The sequence below is a fragment of the Aotus nancymaae genome, unplaced genomic scaffold (assembly GCF_030222135.1).
Source record: "Aotus nancymaae isolate 86718 unplaced genomic scaffold, 86718_ANA_hifiasm-v0.15.2.pri h1tg000002l, whole genome shotgun sequence".
NCBI lineage: Eukaryota > Metazoa > Chordata > Mammalia > Primates > Aotidae > Aotus > Aotus nancymaae.
In genome coordinates, this window is record NW_026988413.1 from 6,788,199 (window position 1) to 6,807,462 (window position 19,264).

Consider the following 19,264-nt stretch of genomic DNA (forward strand, 5'->3'; position numbering starts at 1 on the left):
AAATAAATTATACTTGAAATAGTTATTTAAATATAATTAAATTTATAGTATATATGCTTCTTAAAGTATTAACAAATTTAGCAATAAACCATAATTTGAAAGTAATGATGAACATAACTAATCTGTTAGGTGCCTGCAACACTTTATAGGAAAATAACCTGTCTTCTATTGGTAATAGTTATGATACTGTTAATAATACTGTAGTTCCTACCTGTATTCAAAACAGAAGGAAATACTTTTTTTGTTATTTTTTGTTTTTTTGAAACAGAGTTGTAGTCTAGTTGCCCAGGCTGGAGTGCAATGGTGCAATCTCTGCTCACCACAACCTCTGCCTCCCAGATTCAAGCAATTCTCCTGCCTTAGCTCCCAACTAGTTGAGATTACAGGCATGCACCACCATGCCCAGCTAATTTTTATTTTTTTTAATTTTTTTTATTTTTAGTAGAGATGAGGTTTCTTCATGTTGGTCAGGCTGGTCTCGAACTCCTTACCTCAGGTGATCTACCCACCTCGGCTTCCCAAAGTGCTGGGATTACAGGCATGAGCCACTGCACCTGGCAACGCTGAGTTTTATTTAGCACTTAGTTTTTTGGGGGTTTTTTTGAGATGAAGTTTTGTTCTTGTTGCCCAGGCTGGAATGCAGTGGCCTGATCTTGGCTCACCACAACCACCACCTGCATCAGCCTCCAGAGTAGCTGGGATTACAGACACGTGCCACCATGCCCAGCTAATTTTTTTGTCTGTTTTTGAGACAGAGTTTTGCTCTGTTGTCCAGTTGGAGTGCAGTGGTGAAATCTTGGCTCACTGCAGCCTCCACCTCTCGGGTTCAAGTGATTTTTCTGTCTCAGTCTCCTGCGTAGCTGGGACTACAGGTGCATGCTACCCCGCCCAGCTAATTTTTGTATTTTTAGTAGAGACGGGATTTCACAATGTAGGCCAGGATGATCTCAATATCCTGACCTCGTGATCTGCCCGCCTCAGCCTCCCAAAGTCCTGGGATTACAGGTGTGATCCACCGCACCTGGCCAGTTTTGTATTTTTAGTAGAGACAGAGTTTCACCATATTAGCCAGGATGGCCTTGATCTCTTGACCTCGTGATCCACCTGCCTCGGCCTCCCTAACTGCTGGGATTACAGGCATGAGTTATTTTTGTATTTTTATTAGAGACGGGGTTTCACCATGTTGATCAGGCTGGTCTCGAACTCTTGACCTCAGGTAATCCATCTGCCTCGGCCTCCCAAAGTGCTGGAATTAAATGCGTGAGCCACCATGCCTGGCCAGCACTTAGTTTTAAATATGGACCTCAGAATTTGAGGCATTTCAGCATCTGATGTTCTTTGAGCATCATATCTGCCAGTTAAATACATTAGTCATATATCAGGTATACGGCTTACCATTCTACTGACTTTTTTGTAGAAATGGAAGTGATGGTCCCTTCGTAGAGTAGTGTGATATGTTGAATTAGGATGATAGATCACGTGTGATATTTGGATTAGGAGATCATTTAGATCAGATGAAAAACCTGAGTAAAAAATTTAAAAAAATATTCTGTATCCTAATAGTACTTTAATAGTAATATACAGCATTTGGAATACATTTTGAAAATTTTATATGTATCTTAGTATATTAAATAATTTGATAACTCTGAAGGAAATATTTTCATGTAAGCAGTAATGCTTCTGTGAAGTTTTCATAGTTTTAATTATAATAAGTAACATTTCTCCAAATGCATTTAACCATGCAGACTGATCTTGGTCAGTCATCAATTTTTGATTTGCTTTAACATTAGTTATAGAAATGTATGAAACTTCTTAAATTAGGAAATGTCTTTTGTTTTAGAATGTAGAATAGCTAAGCTGGCGTGGTGGCTCACTCCTGTAATTCCAGCACTTTGGGAGGCTGAGGCAGGTGGATCATGAGGTCAGGAGTTCAAGACCAGCCTGGCCAAGATGGTGAAACCCCATCTCCACTAAAAATATAAAAATTAGCTGGACATGGTAGCAGATGCCTGTAATCTCAGCTACTCAGGAGACTGAGGCAGAGAATTGCTTGAACCTGGCAGGCAGAGGTTGCAGTGAGCCGAGATGGTGCCATTGCATTCCAGCCTGGGCGACAGAGCAAGACTCCATCTCAAAACAAAGAAAAAAGCTAAGCTGCTAATTCGTTTTTAATAAAGATTGGAACAAGAAAACATTTTCTTAGAATTTTTGTTATAAAATGTAAATCAACTTATTTTTATTCTGAAGGCTTGAATTCATTTTATCGTAAAGTAGAGTGAGGCACATAATAGAAAACCTCTAGAGTAAACCTCTAGAGTCAGCTTTTCGTACTGCAGCTCTACTTGTTAGTCCTTGTGGGGAAGGTTAAGGAATATCTCTGAATCTTACTTTCATCATAAGTAACGTGAGGGTACTGAGAGTACACACTTCATAGAAGTACAGTGAGGATCAAATCTGCTCAGTCCATGAAAGGTGAGACTTTAGTGTTTTGATGAAAAAATTGCCACTACTCTTCTCTGGAAGAGAAAATTGTTAAGCACCTAATACAGTTTTTAATTAATATTAATAATTTCTAAATGCTCATCATTTGATACTTGTGTGCCCTGTTTTGGCAGGTTCCCTTTTATGGGCCAGGCGGTAACTGGAACACAGAATGGTGAAGGACAGAACCTTGGAACACAGGCCATTCCTCAGGTAAGACTCCCTGTAATGAGTCACTCTAGAATGCACGCTTTTCTGTTTCCCAGCAAACTCATGCTTTATAGTAAGGCCTAAGGCTAGAGAGTAGTATTAGGTTGATGCAAAAGTAATCACGGTTTTCACCATACGCTGTTCGCCATTGCCATTTGCCAGTGGCAAAAACTGCAGTTACTTTTGCATCAACCTAAATAGTAGACTTAGAAGACTGCCAAGACATATTACCAGCAAAGTCAAAAATAACCAAAAAGACATTTTATTACTTTTTAAACAAAAGACAAATTAACGTTACAAAATTGGCTGTGATTTCTGAAAAGGATCTATATATTTAAGGGTAAAAAGTCACTTGATGGGAAAACCAGATGCTCAGGACTTTTGGTTTTATTTACTTATTTTTAACTCCAGAAGGACGTTTTCACGTCTTGCATTTTAGAATTAAACCCATTACATTTAAAATGTAAAAACTTCTGTAAATACTAGAAAATGGCCAGATGCAGTGGCTCACGCCTGTAGTCCCAGCACTTTGGGAGGTCAGGGCAGGCAGATCACGAGGTCAGGAGTTCAAGACCAGCCTGGCCAACATGATGAAACCCCATGTCAACTAAAAATACAAAAATTAGTTGGGTGTGGTGGCCCATGCTGATAGTCCCAGGTACTTGGGAGGCAGAGGCAGGAGAATTGCTTGAACCCGGGAGGCAGAGGTTGCAGTGAGCTAAGATCATGCCACTGCACTCCAGCTTGGGCAACAGAGTGATACTTCGTCTCAAAAAAAAAAAAAAAAACTAGAAAACAATATGCTGTATTTGTTTTTTCCTTTTTTCTTCTCATCCTTGTTGAAAGCTACGCTGTATTCTTAATCTCAGGCAGTGTCCAGGGAAGTAAAACTCATGTAGTATATTTGTCGATGATTTTCTTTTTTTTAAAAGGGAACTACCTACTGTTGAATATGTCCTTTTGGAATTTTCTTTCTTCACCTGCCAGTTATATGCTGATAATTATATCCTTCTCATTATTAAAAGAGGAAACATGCCATTTGATATAATGGGAAAAGGATAGCCTTTATAGCTGAGTTTTTTAAAGAAATTCTAGTTCCACTATGAATTTACTGTGCAACTTTTGGGCAAATTCTTTTAACTTCTTCTTTTCTAATCTGTCAAATGTTAAACGAGCTGCTATGCATTATTGTGAAGATTGTACTCAATACATTCTGGCTGCTAGTATAGTTTATTACCTTGTGTACAGCTCATGTTAAGGAGAACTTGTGACAACCGGATAAACATTTTTCAACCTTAATTTGTCAGGTGATTATCAGGGACTTGTGGGATTAATAACTGCTTGTTCAATCACTTGGAAGAAATAATACTTTTAACTCAAAAATAAAACTAAATAAATAAGTTTTTATTTTTTAGGGACAGGATCTTGCTGTGTTGCCCAGGCTGGCCTCAAACACCTGGGCTCAAGTGGTCCTCCCACCTTGGCCTCCCAGGTAGCTGGGACTACAGGCACGTGTAGAAAATAAGACTAATATTTTTATTAACATATTTTTCTTTATATTTGTGCATGTTAGAGACATTAATTTTTGTTATAAATAACCATGCTGTGGAGTGGCATTTAGTTAATCTGGAACTTGTGTTTGATTGAAGAAGAAACCAGGTAAACTTCATCAAGAAGTGAGAATTTTTTTTTAATGTGGATCTCTAGCTTATTATTAGCAATAATTGATTTGCCCTGTATTATACTTCTGATAATTCTTTACCTTAAGCATAATTGTTTTTCAGTCGAAATCTAGACAGTATAATAGTTCAGAGATAGTAATAAGTTTTCAAATTTAGGTTGCCACCACTAAGATCATTCTACTTTTTATAAAAATCAAAGCTTTAAAAGATATCTTAGGAAATTAAAGGGTTTTTTCTTCCATTTCTTTTTCTTTCTTTCTTTTAAAGTTTTTTCCCCCTTGAACTGAAATGTGGAATAAACATATTTGTAAATTTTACTTATTTTAGGATGGCAGTATAACACATCAGATTTCTAGGCCTAATCCTCCAAATTTTGGTCCAGGCTTTGTCAGTAAGTATAAATCTAATAAGTTAATGTTTTCTGGGGATTGCTTGTCTGCACTCTATGTGTGCTGTTCTAAACCTGAAGTGAGTGTAGGTACGCCAGTTCAAGCCCGAGTGCCCTCATGTCTTACTAAACGTCACTGTCCTATTAGGCACCTCTTCTTCAAGGCGTGTGTTTTCATTGCCTTTTTCACTGTGCATGAAGAATTATAGTTAGAGAAAAGTATTTTAATACAGAAAAAACATCTTCCCCATTCTCTTCAATACTGTTGTTGCTGTTTTTGTATATAGATTGGGCACTTTACAACCTATAGAATTAAGCCATGTTTTTCTCTAAGAACTGTCTTCCTAAGTGACGAGGACACTAAATGGGAAAAACAAAGGGAATATACTTAGCAATAAGTTGGGTTAGCAGCATGGTGTGAAGGTCAGGTATGCAAGGTGCCCCTGAATCCTTTCTAGTTATCTGCAGGGGTCCCAAGGTGGTTCAGGATAGTATTTAAAGTTCTCCCCAAACTGAACCTTTCTGAAATCTTCAGACTGTTTAGCTAACTTTTTTTTCACCATTATTTTTCGTTTTGCTCACCTCTGCTCTCCTGGTTCCAGAAACCAGAAAGGCTTTCCTTGCGGTAGGTCTCATTCTACCAGAAGCAGAACTTCTGAAATCTTGTGAAAAAGCCTGTTCTTAAAAAAATGCCCTTCAAATTTAGTAGACTAGATTTCAAGTTCATACATGTACTGGAACTTCTGGGTTTAGGAACAAACCCAAAGTCTAACCTTTAAAATTCCCCCTACATTAATTATTACTATAATTTGAATACATATTTGCATTAAAAACAAGTAAACGACTATACCAACTGGCTTTTTCTGGCTTTATTGTGCCCATTGACTTTGGTTGGATTCTTAATGTATGACAATATTCTGTTATCATTGATGTTATCATCGAATGTCCTTAGAAATGTATTTATTCATTCCTTTGTCTCATAGTGAGTCAAAAAGGTATATTCAGAATTTCACTACATATGACTACTTTCCCCTCCCCCCACCTTGGACTTGGTATCAATCAAGTAAAGTGCCCTTAAAGAATAAAGAAGAGAATATTGGTACAAAATGAGAGAGATTACCATTTGGGGAGAATTAATGGCAGTTGTCAACGTAGAAAATATTTTGCTTGGTTAACTATTCCCTCCCCTTATTTTAAAAAATATAAATTACAGAATTAATAATAATTACCAATGTTTTTAACTTACGGATTTCCTTTATAAGTCATAGACTTTAAATTATTCCCTTTTAAAGCATTCTGGGTTCCCTCCCTCTCCGTTTAGAATATTTTTCCATTATTGAGAAATAGGAAAGAACTTATCAAACTCAGGAAAATTAATTTAGGAAGTGATTTCCTAGTCTGTGTGCTAGACCTTAATGGAATATGTCTTTGTCTCTTCAAAATACGTGAAGTTTTATTCATAAAATGCATATATACCTTAGTATGTAATTTGGCTTATAGGGTAGAGAATTTGTTTAGTAAAAAAAAAAGAGAATTCCATTACATAAGTCTTCTGCTTTTCCAAGATTGGATTTGTGATATTTATAAGTGCTGAGTTAACCAGTATCATAAGAATGTGCATTCTCTGACTTTCTCAATTAACTATTTTTATAAGATCTGATATTTTATCATTATATAATGGTCTAATATTTAGTATAGTGTTTTCAATTTTTCTATTAAATGGTCATGGTGAAACTACTTCCTTACAGAATAGATTTATGTAACTTATAATATTGAACTGTTTAGAAAATTAACACAAATTTTAATTTTTCCTCAGATGATTCACAGCGTAAGCAGTATGAAGAGTGGCTCCAGGAGACCCAACAGTTGCTTCAGATGCAGCAGAAGTATCTTGAAGAACAAATTGGTGCTCACAGAAAATCTAAGAAGGCTCTTTCAGCTAAACAACGTACTGCCAAGAAAGCTGGGCGTGAATTTCCAGAGGAAGATGCAGAACAACTCAAGCATGTTACTGAGCAGCAAAGCATGGTTCAGAAACAGCTAGAACAGGTAATAAATAGGTTTGCAAAATAGAAACTACAAACAATTAATGATTAATGTCATTCATTAGTGATTTTGACTAGTGATTTTTTTTTGACTAGTTTTAAATGATATATAAAAATACATTGCTAAAAAGTGACAGCTCTGAGACCTCTTAGTAACTGGAGCCATAACAGCTCCAGTCCTTTGCTTAGAGTGATGGTCACAGAACATACTAAATACATGATAGAGAAGAGATTGAGTCTCATAATTTCGACTTCGAAGAACTATTTTCAACCTTCTTATAGTTGGAGACATTATTATTTTTTCTGCACTAAGAAATCACCGCAAAGACCATAATACATCATTTGAGAGTATTCAACTTAACTGAGGACTCAGCTCATGGAGAGATACTGGGTTTAGTTGGGAGCAAATATTGGGGAACCAGGAAGTATTTTTGTTTACTAGGAGTTGATACTATTATTTCCTAATGTTTTGGTCTTAAAATACATTGGTGTATATTATGTGAAGGACTCATTCCAGAAAAATGAAATCATTTTGCCATTATCTTCTATTATAAACCAGATGTTTATCAGAATTTTCAAACTGGATAATATACTGGAAAAGAAGAAACATGTAAAAATTTTATTTAAAATAAAACAATAATGTGCAAAATGGATTCAGAGCCAATTCCTAGGTATATTTACCCAAGTAAATTAAAAACTTAGGTTCAGGCCAGGCGTGGTGGCTCATGCCTGTAATTCTGCACTTTGGGAGGCTGAGGTGGGTGGATCACTTGAGGTCAGGAGTTTGAGACCAGACTGGCCACCATGGTGAAACCCTGTCTCTACTAAAAATATAAAAATTAGCTGGGCGTGGTGGTGTGCATCTGTAGTCCCGTATTTGGGAGGCTAAGGCAGCAGAATCACTTGAACTAAGGAGTCGGAGGTGGTGGTGAGCTGAGATCAGACCACTGTACTCCAGCCTGGCAACAGAGCGAGACTCCATCTCAAAAAAAAAAATTTGAGTACTCTCTATAATGAATACTCTAGGAAGCACTTCCACTTACATTGTCTTATCTGTAACTTTCTGAGGTTAGTATTATCACCATTTTACAAACTGATTGATTGTAGAGATTATAAACATCGTACATGTGGCTGGACATGGTGGCTCATGCCTGTAATCCCAGCACTTTGGGAAGCCAAGGCAGGTGGATCACCTGAGGCCAGGAGTTCAAGACCAGCCTGGCCAACATGGCGAAACCCCGTCTCTACTAAAAATACAAAAAATTAGCCAGGCATGTTGGCGGGTGCCTGTAATCCCAGCTACTTGGGAGGCTGAAGCAGGAGAATGGCTTGAACCTGGGAGGCGGAGGCTGCAGTGAGCTGAGATTGTGCCATCGCACTCCAGCCTGGGCAACGAGAACAAAACTCTGTCTCAAAAAAACCAACCAAACAAAAAACCAAAAAACTATTGTATATGTTTGCTCAGAACTAACTATTAGATAAGGGATTTGGATTCAGGTATCTTAACTGCAAACCACAGCTGCCACAATAACATACCAACAATAAGGTGATTATAATTCCAGTTGTTTAAAAACTAGGATTATTCCAGAATACAAGGTTTCTTTTCTTTTTAATCTACTCTGCCAAAGACCCAGTGTCATATCAAGATAAGCAGTTGACGGTAATGTTTTAAAAAAGTATTATAAAATATCATGGGAAAGACATGGATGACCACTTTATGTATCCCAGATACTGTTGTAGGTGCTTTCTGTACTTTCTTACGACTTCACCAACCAATGGTAATTTCTTACTTCTAAACAGTTAACCGGCCAGGAAAAATAAGGAAATAAAATAGGAGTTACACAACTATTGAAGAAGAGATCAAATACCATTATTTGCAGAAAATATTAGTCTACTTGGGGAACCCAAGAAAAAACATTGAAAAACTATTAGAACCCCTGGTTTAGTATATTAGCATAATATTTATCTAAAAATTGAATGATGTTGAAAAATAAACACATCATTTAGCATTCCTCCTTTCCATAGCTTGTTGAATGAGATGGTGTGATCTTCTAGAACAGAGTGCATCTTGATTGATATTTGGTCTATAGTATTGAGCACATTGGAACACAAAGGTTTTTGGAATTAATTAATTAATTGATATTAGTCAGCCATTATATTAAGAGATTGTTTACAAGCTATTCAAAATATTACCTCAGAGCTTGTGTAGATTTCAAAAATTGTAATTTGAGTGTTACCCATTAGATTCAAAGTGTTATACAAATCTAGTCTTTTTAATTTGCGGGGGGGTTGTGATATTTGTGCTGGTAATTCATCTTGTCTTAAAATGTTATACAATTTATATGTTTAAGAAATCAAATCAACATATTTAAATGGTTAAAGTTTGAGTTAAGTCTGTTATTCTAACATTGTGTATTAATGTAATTTCTAGGACATCAAAATTAACTGCTTCCTGTGAAACCTTTGTTTATTGTTTTGTATTTTTGATGTGTAATATAAATAGTATATATGAGTTTCACCATTAGATTTTAATACTTACTTTACAGAAATATTTTCAGTATTTCATATGTGAAGAACTTTTACAGATACCTTTATAAAAATCCTGTTGTTAAAAGATATTGACAGTCTTTAGTTAAGGCTTATCAATTCAGTTTTTTTGTGATTTTTGCACTTGCCCAAGCAAAATAGATTTGCTTCTACAGGACCAAACTGCCCTATCTATAACCTCAACCAAAGTCATCAGCCAGTGTTTTAGTTCAATACCTATGCTACATGTAAATGAGCAATGATGCATTTTGTTATTCCAGATTCGTAAACAACAGAAAGAACATGCTGAATTGATTGAAGATTATCGGATCAAACAGCAGCAACAACAGCAACAATGTGCAATGGCCCCACCTACCCTCATGCCTGGTGTCCAGCCCCAGCCACCCCTAATTCCAGGTGCCACTCCACCCACCATGAGCCAACCCGCCTTTCCCATGGTGCCACAGCAGCTTCAGCACCAGCAGCACACAGCAGTTATTTCTGGCCATACTAGCCCTGTTAGAATGCCCAGTTTACCTGGATGGCAACCCAACAGTGCTTCTGCTCACCTTCCTCTCAATCATCCTAGAATTCAGCCCCCAATTGCCCAATTACCATTAAAAACGTGTACATCAGCCCCAGGAACAGTGTCAAATGCCAATCCACAGAGTGGACCACCACCTCGGGTAGAATTTGATGACAACAATCCCTTTAGTGAAAGTTTTCAAGAACGGGAACGTAAGGAACGTTTACGAGAACAGCAAGAGAGACAACGAATCCAACTCATGCAAGAGGTAGATAGACAAAGAGCTTTGCAGCAGAGGATGGAAATGGAGCAGCATGGCATGATGGGCTCTGAGATAAGTAGTAGTAGGACATCTGTGTCCCAGATTCCCTTCTACAGTTCTGACTTACCTTGTGATTTCATGCAGCCTCCAAGACCCCTTCAGCAGTCTCCACAACACCAGCAGCAAATAGGGCAGGTTTTACAGCAGCAGAATATACAACAAGGATCAATTAATTCACCCTCTGCTCAAACTTTCATGCAAACTAATGAGCGAAGGCAGGTAGGACCTCCTTCATTTGTTCCTGATTCACCATCAATCCCTGTTGGAAGCCCAAATTTTTCTTCTGTTAAGCAGGGACATGGAAATCTTTCTGGGACCAGCTTCCAGCAGTCCCCAGTGAGGCCTTCTTTTACACCTGCTTTACCAGCGGCACCTCCAGTAGCTAATAGCAGTCTCCCATGTGGCCAAGACCCTAGTGTAACCCATGGACAAAGTTTTCCGGGATCAGCCCAATCTCTCATTCAGTTGTATTCTGATATAATCCCAGAGGAAAAAGGGAAAAAGAAAAGAACAAGAAAAAAGAAAAAAGATGATGATGCAGAATCCACCAAGGCTCCATCAACTCCCCATTCAGATATAACTGCTCCACCAACTCCAAGCATCTCAGAAACTACCTCTACTCCTGCAGTGAGCACACCCAGTGAGCTTCTTCAACAGGCAGAGCAAGAGTTGGTAGAACCAGCAGGCCCATCCACTCCCAATATTTCAGCAGGCCAGCTGTGTACAGAATTAGAGAACAAACTGCCCAATAGTGATTTCTCACAAGCAACTCCAAATCAACAGACTTACGCAAATTCAGAGGTAGATAAGCCCTCCATGGAAACCCCTGCCAAAGTAGAAGAGATAAAACTGGAAAAGGCTGAGACAGAGTCATGCCCGGGCCAAGAGGAGCCTAAATTGGAGGAACAGAATGGTAGTAAGGTAGAAGGAAATGCTGTAGCCTGTCCTGTCTCCTCAGCACAGAGTCCTCCTCATTCTGTTGGGGCCCCTGCTGCCAAAGGAGACTCAGGGAATGAACTTCTGAAACACTTGTTGAAAAATAAAAAGGCATCTTTTCTTTTGAATCAAAAACCTGAGGGCAGTGTTCGTTCAGAAGATGACTGTACAAAGGATAATAAACTGGTTGAGAAGCAGAACCCAGCTGAAGGATTGGTAAGTGTAAATCATAAAAACAACTTTTTTCTTTTGCTTTAAATTATACTTACAGCAGATTAGTGCCAACAATTACATTAATTTCCACACTATTCTATAACCTTTTTATTCCTAAGGACCATTTTTTGTCATTTCTACCTCTGTGGGAACCCTTGTTTTTACTTACATTTAAACTATATTAAGTAATAATTTGTTTACTATTTTTTAAAAAGCAAAGACATGTATTGCATTTCATATATAGCATGATGTGTAGCAACTGGTTATTACCACACTGAGTTGACATAACTAAAGAAGTAAGTAAATGTCTATGTACTTTATTGTAAATAAATGCAGAATTTCCATTAACCTCTTTAAAATGTAGAGGATAGCCCATGTACCTCTATTGACATACTTGGCACTCTTAGGGATACCATACTGGGAACCTATTGTGTTACAATGTTGTATTGATACTTAATGTAATGTTACATGTAGATACTATTTTATATTTATAGTTTTCCATGTATCAGTTTTCTATCAGTTTAAGTTATTAACATTGAATTTGCTTTTTTTCCCCATTTATATGAAGAGCTAACTTGTAAATATACCGTTACAAGAATCCTTCCTCTTTACTTTAGTTAACTTCATTAAGATATTTCCAAAACTCCAAAACTAGAGTTTCTGAGTCATGGGAATTGGTCTGCTTAATAGCTCTTGCCTGTGTATCTTTCAGAAAGTACAGTGCCATTACCGGGGCATTCATAAAGCTGTCACTAGACTGCTTCTCACATTGGATTTTATTTTCATATTTTAATTAAGTAAGGGTGGAGTGATATATTTAGTTACTCAAATTTTCAATTTCAAGATTGTTAATGAAGCTTATCTTTTTACGATTCGGCGTTGACTTGATCGATTTGTGTAAGTTTTGTAAGTTTTAGTGGTTACGCTTTTCCAGTTACATTTGTCACCAGTAAATACAGCCAACTCTCCAGCACAGTCTCCATCCACTTTTCTCCAAGACATCTTATGCCCTGAGGAGTACTGAGTAACTTGCAGTTGTCCTTTTACCTTTTTGTGTGTACCACACGCTGCTGCTTCTCCCTGCTCTGCTCTCCCTTCTTATATACGTCTGGCCAATATATTTTTATATTTTAAAATGCAGCTTTTGAATCATCTTTTTTTGGATACCTTTCTCACCTCTCCCAATCTCAAATATATGTTGATGCCCATGAGCTTTCACATAGCAGTTTCTGTTGTACCATTTAATATTATTTAAATAGCTCCTTGAATAATGTAGACTACATGTTAAGCATCTTTATATTAAAATTTGTGCTGTAAACAAAAAAAAATTGTGCTATATAAGACTGTTTAATAACATGAGGAACAACCACATGTCAAGTTTAAAAACTAGCCCCCCCAATTAAAGTGTGATCTATTGTGATTTAAATATATATATATATATATATATATATATATATATATATATATGTCAATTAAGAAATTCTTAGGTTCTTGACACTCAAAATGCAGTCCTTGGGGAGCCCCAGAATCCACATCAGGTGGGAGCTTTGTAACACATGCAGAATCTCCCGCCACAGACCTGCTTCTCAGGATGTGTGATTTTTTTTTTTTTTTTTTTTGAGACGGAGTTTCGCTCTTGTTACCCAGGCTGGAGTGCAATGATGCGATCTCAGCTCACCGCAACCTCCGCCTCCTGGGTTCAGGCAATTCTCCTGCCTCAGCCTCCTGAGTAGCTGGGATTACAGGCATGCATCACCATGCCCAGCTAATTTTTTTTTGTATTAGTAGAGACGGGGTTTTCACCATGTTGACCAGGATGGTCTTGATCTCTTAACCTCGTGATCCACCCGCCTCGGCCTCCCAAAGTGCTGGGATTACAGGCTTGAGCCACCGCGCTCGGCCAGGGTGTGTGATTTAACATGATCCCCAGGTGATTCCTATGCATCTGAAGGTGGAGAAGTACTGCTCTAGACCTGTAATTCTCAAAACTGTAAGTGTAAGGATCACCAGTAGGGCTTGTTAAACCAAGATTACTGGGCACTAGCCTCAGCATTTCTGATTTTGTGGGTCTGGGTGGAACCAGATAATCTGCATTTCTAAATCGGTCCTAGATGCTGCTGCCACCCTGGGGACTCCCCTTGAGAACCACAGATGTAGCCTGGAGATGAGCAGTCTGAGCCTGCTTTCACCTCCCTTCATGAGCTAAGAATGGCTATTACATTTTTAAATGGTTGAAAACAATCTAAAGAAGAGTAATGGCTGGGCGTGGTGGCTCACGCCTATAATCCGAGCACTTTGGAGGCCAAGGTGGGCAGATCACCTGAGGTCGTGAGTTCAAGACCAGCCTGACCAACATGGTGAAACCCCGTCTTTTAAAAAAAAAAAAAAAAAGAGTAATATTTTGTCACACATAAAAATTACACAAAATTCAAGTATGTCTGTGAATTTTAAAAGTTTTATTTGAACACAGTCAAGCTCATTTATTTATAAATTGTTTATGGCTGCTTTTGAAGTACTCAGTGGCAGAGTTGAGTAATTATGCCAGGGGCTGTATGGCCTATAAAGGCCTACAGTATTTACCATCTGGCCCTTTACATAAAAATGTTGTCATCCATGCTCTAAACTATTTAGAATATAACTAAATTTTCAGAACTAATTTTCAGAACCCTCAAAGATTCAATGCAGAATTTACTGTGGTAAGTTCAGTGACTATAATTGTCTATAGCAAAGTATTTTTGTTAAATTTAGAAATAATGGAGCCTGAAAATATTCCTGTTTTTTAAAGTATTGATAGGACTATCCTTAAAGGCCTTTTCAGGGCTTGACTTATTCTCACTTTGTAATGATAAAAATAAACTAGGTTCTCTCACATTGACTTTTAAGTATGTGGCCATTGTTTTTCAGTCAAATATGGTTGTGAACTAATTTGAAGAACTGGGTGTTTTTTCTTTTTCTTGCTGTCTGGTGCTAGCTGTTCTCTCACCTAAGATGCATAGGCTATAAAGCTTTTCTGGACCCGGTGAATTATTTCAGTACACCTCATATTTCACTAGTTCCTAAGGGGAACCAAAAATAACTCCCCAAGATGACTATGCAGAGGCTCCTATAGCCATCTACAAGCATCTCATCTTCTTCCCTTCTGCAGTCAGTGAGCAGGAATAAGGGGCTCCCCAGCCCCGGGGAGGTTAGCGGCAGGGGTAATGCTTTGCCAGAAAGGGCTATGGCCTTACTTATTAGTTCTGCTCTTTGCCTAAGCTTTGCAGCTTACTGATTTCCATACTTGAGAATAATGTTTGAAGAAAAGTATGGTATTTTCATCAAACAGCATTTGACACCACTCTATCTTCCCTACTTACTTAATAACTTTTAGTGGCATGTTAGGATGATGAATCATAGCTTGGCACTGAAGTAGCATGAACTAAAAACCAAATGTGCAAGTTCTTCATTTGATTTTTAACCTTTCCAATTACATTAGCAAACTTTGGGGGCTCAAATGCAAGGTGGTTTTGGATGTGGCAACAACCAGCTGGCAAAAACAGATGGAGGAAGTGAAACCAAGAAACAGCGAAGCAAACGGACTCCGAGGACGGGTGAGAAAGCAGCACCTCGCTCAAAGAAAAGGAAAAAGGATGAAGAGGAGAAACAAGCTATGTACTCTAGCACTGACACGTTTACCCACTTGAAACAGGTGAGAGTGCGTCATTTATAACAGCCCCTTTAAAAATTAAAGGATATAGGCTGGGGGCAGTGGCTCATGCCTATAATCCCAGCACTTTGGGAGGCCAAGGCAGGTGGATCACTTGAGGTATGAGTTCAAGACCAGCTTGCCAACATGGCAAAACCCCATCTTTACTAAAAATACAAACATCTACTGGGCGTGGTGACACATACCTATAATCCCAGCTACTTGGGAGGCTGAGGCACGAGAATTACTTGAGCCTGGGAGGTGGAGGTTGCAGTGAGCCGAGATTACGCACTCCAGCCTGGGTGACAGAGCAAGACTCTATCTCAAAAAAAAAAAGTCAAGACACTAGAGATCAAATGCTTCTTCAACCCTATTCAACCAAAACTGTCTCTTTATTGTGATAAGTTCCTAATTCAAGTTGAGAGTTACTGGGATAAAAGATACCTGGACAAGGAGCATAATAGACTTTTTCCAAGCAAAATTACATTATATCCTATTGGCACCTGAAATTTATGGTAATACAGGTGGATTCATAGGTGATAGTCAAGGAGTAGCCTCAGTAAAATACTGTCCTCAGTGCTTAATTGTGGCTCTAGATCCAAAGAAATGCACTGTAAATTCTGTTCTTAAACCTTTTTAGTTGTTATAGAAGTGGGAGACAGCTACTAATAGTGCTGTTGGTGGTACCCAGCCTCAGTTTATGCCCTGGTTCTTGCTGAGCAAAGATAAATATGTTTTTCTTGTTAGACACCTGGCAGCGTCCATTTAGAACAAAGCTTATTTTTAAGTCTCAAAGGTCTGTAGTCTGTCACTTATTCCAACATTTTGATACTTGAAAATTTTAAGTCTCATTTTTCTCAAGCCTTATTCAACAAAGTTGCTTCGAGTCTTAGAAAGTTGAGTTACACTGAGTTATTTTTATCATGTACATTACTCTTAAATATGTTTTTTAATAGCAGCTCTCTCTGCTCCCTCTAATGGAACCAATCATTGGAGTGAACTTTGCGCACTTTCTTCCTTATGGCAGTGGCCAATTTAATAGTGGGAATCGACTTCTAGGAGCTTTTGGCAGTGCTACCCTGGAAGGGGTTTCGGACTACTATTCTCAGTTGATCTACAAGGTATGTTTTTCTGCCAAGGTGTTGACTTCCTTCATCTTTGGGTAACGTGTCAGAATTGGTGGAGCTTGTCTTGTTTTTATACCTAGTTTACATCTGATCTTCCAAGTTTTATTAAAACTTCAGCTACAGGGTTAAAATTCTACCTGGTGAAGTATTTCTAGCACAGACATGTGAAGTTTTTTTTGTTTTTTTTTGAGATGGATTTTCACTCTTTTGCCCAGACTTGAGTGCAGTGGCACAATCTCGGCTCATTGCAACCTCCGCCTTTCAGTTTCAAGCGATTCTCCTGCCTCAGCCTCCTGAGTACTGGGATTACAGATGCCCACCATCATGCCTGACTAATTTTTTTATTTTTAGTAGATACGGGATTTCACCATGTTGGCCAGGCTGGTCTCAAACTCCTCTCCTCATGATCTGCCTGCCTCAGCCTCCCAAAGTGCTGGGATTTGAAGTTTTTTTAATAACTAAGAATATAAATTGTGAGAAATATCTATTACATATTTTCATGGTAGAAGAAATCCTTATTTCCTTATAACCTTTATTAACTCATAAAATGAATTTAAAATCACTGTAAATGGTGGGGATTTTTTTAAAAGGTAATTAGTATTTTACTTTAAAAATGAAATTAAGCAATTTTAAATGTGTCTTATCTAATAATGTAAGTATTAATTGCAACTAATTCCAAGACTCTTAAAGTCTTTTTTTTTTGAGACAGTGTCTCACTCTCCCACCCAGGCCAGAGTGCAGTGGTGCACTCTGCCTCCCAAATTCAAGCAATTCTAGTGCCTCAGTCTACAAAGTAGCTGGAACTATAGGTGTGTGCCACCACGCCCTGCTAATTTTTGTATTTATTTTGTAGAGACGGGTTTTGCCATGTTGTCTCGGTTGGTCTCGAACTCCTGAGCTCAAGTTATCCTGCTGCCTCAGCCTCTCAAAGAGATTACAGGTGTGAGCCACTGTGCCCAGTCCAATTCCTAGACTATTAAAATAATATCAAATGAAATCGAGTTTAACTTTTGGTATTTTTCTAACAGTTTTATGATAGCCTAAGACATCTTCAGTTCACTTTTTACTTATGTAAAAAGATGATGGCCAGGCACGGTGGCTCACACCTGTAATCCTAGCACTCTGGGAGGCCGAAGTGGGTGGATCGCCTCAGGTCAGGAGTTCGAGACCAGCTTGGCCAACATGGTGAAATCCTGCCTTTACTAAAAAATACAAAAATTAGCTGGGCATGGTAGCAGGTGCCTATAAGCCTAGCTACTCAGGAGGCTGAGGCAGGAGATTCGCTTGAACCCAAGTGGTAGAGGTTACAGTGAGGCGAGATCATGCCACTTCACTCCAGCCTGGGCAAAAGAGTGAAACTCTGTCTCAAAAGAAAAAAAAAAAAAGTAAAAAGATTATTTTTGCAAAAACATTTGAGAATAACATCAGTTTTCCAGAAGCCTCTCTTCTGACTTTAATATTAATTAATTCTCTTTTGATGCTTCATTTATTGTCCTTGTTAGTTTTTCAGTTAGAACTTTTCCTAGCTGGATGTGGTGGCTCACACCTGTAGCCCGAGCACTTTGGGAGGTTGAGGCGGGAGGATTGCTTAAGGACAGGAATTCAAGACCAGCCTGGGCAACACAGTGAGATTTTGTCTCTACAAAAAAATTTGAAAATTGGTTGGGTGTGGTGGCCCATGCCTGTAGTTCCAGTTACTTGGGAGGCCTAGGCGGGATATTCACTTGAGCCCAGGAGGTCAAGGCTGCTGCAGTGAGGATGATTGCACCATTGCCTTTCAGCTTGGGAGATAGAGCAAGACTCTGTCTCCAAAATACATCCCCCAAAACAAAAAACCTATCTTAAACTTTTTTAAGTGTCTTTTCTTCTGGAGTAAGCTGTTGTTCAACATTACTTTATCATCCTCATGAAATTCTTTATCTTTGCAAAATTTGTAATTCCACCTTGCACTTGATTCACATAGTGTTATTGGTAGATTCCAGCAGTCTCCAAATGACAAATTGGTGTTAACTGTTAAGCTGGGAGAGGTATCTGAAGAGGAACTACATTAATGATTTGGTTACTTTAGTAAAGTTGCTTCTTCTAAAGGTCTTAGTCCAGATTCTGTTTTCTCAGATGTGAGTTATATTACAAGTTTAAGACCACGTGTTCTTCAGTTTTTCATAGAACTAGGGCATATCGTAATGAGAACTTAAAGGGATTTTTGGTAATTTTTTGCAACTTATTGATTGCATTTTAAAGTTATCCTTGGGCCAGGCGTGGTGGCTCACGCCTGTAATCCCAACACTTTGGGAGGCCGAGGTGGACGTATCACCTGAGATCAGGAGTTTGAGACCAGCCTGACCAATGTGGTGAAACCCTGTCTCTACTAAAAATACAAAAAAAATTAGCCAGGCATGGTGGTATGTCCTTACAGTCCCAGCTGCTCGGGAGGCTGAGCAGGGAAATTGCTTGAACCCAGGAGGCGAAAGTTGCAGTGCGCCGAAATCGCGCCATCGCCCCCCAGCCTGGACAACAGAGCGAGATTCCGTCTCAGAAATAGTCATCCTTCATTAGCTATAACCATGAAACTTGAAGAATTGCATAAATAAAATCAGGTATAAAAGAAATTAGCTTCTTAATTTCAAAGCTTAAGTGGTCAAGCTGGGTAAAGTAAGCAAGTTGCTATGTCCATAAAATCACGAGTATTTGTTCCACTAAGAAGTCTCCTGGCCTTGTATATATTATTTTTCTTGTTGTGCAAGATAACATCTTGATTACATTTCTGTAGCCTTGCTTCTATGTGCAAAAAATTCACAGAGCTAAGTTTTAGCAAGGTCATTGCATATTTGCTCAGTAGCATATAATTTAAATTTTTTGGTCTCCTGCAGCAGAATAATTTAAGTAATCCTCCAACACCCCCTGCCTCTCTTCCTCCTACACCACCTCCTATGGCTTGTCAGAAGATGGCCAATGGTTTTGCAACAACTGAAGAACTTGCTGGAAAAGCTGGAGTGTTAGTGAGCCATGAAGGTATGATTATAGCCTCTAAATTTCACACCTTGGAGAAATGTGCCTTTGCCAGTTGTATATTTTGAAATGGCAGTAGAATTGTAAAGTTCTACCCATTTGTTGATGTTGACT

General features: G+C 38.4%; 1 protein-coding gene across 15 annotated transcripts in view; it reads left to right on the forward strand.

Annotated features, from left to right (window-relative positions):
* KMT2C (lysine methyltransferase 2C) overlaps nt 1-19,264 on the forward strand; it is a 303,740-nt gene that overhangs the window by 263,418 nt on the left and 21,058 nt on the right. For 10 of the 15 annotated variants that reach the window (XR_001105806.2, XM_021665228.2, XM_064369600.1 and 7 more), the window contains 7 exons: nt 2,616-2,694; nt 4,701-4,764; nt 6,578-6,810; nt 9,614-11,332; nt 14,805-15,017; nt 15,971-16,135; nt 19,012-19,153. Coding sequence is in view for 14 of the 15 variants with exons in the window: in XM_021665228.2 (XP_021520903.2) it covers nt 2,616-2,694; nt 4,701-4,764; nt 6,578-6,810; nt 9,614-11,332; nt 14,805-15,017; nt 15,971-16,135; nt 19,012-19,153 (2,615 nt within the window). In the remaining variant the exon portion in view is untranslated. The remainder of the gene's footprint in view (nt 1-2,615; nt 2,695-4,700; nt 4,765-6,577; nt 6,811-9,613; nt 11,333-14,804; nt 15,018-15,970; nt 16,136-19,011; nt 19,154-19,264) is intronic. The other 5 variants (XM_012442830.2, XM_012442842.2, XM_012442824.2 and 2 more) reach the window with 5 other exon arrangements.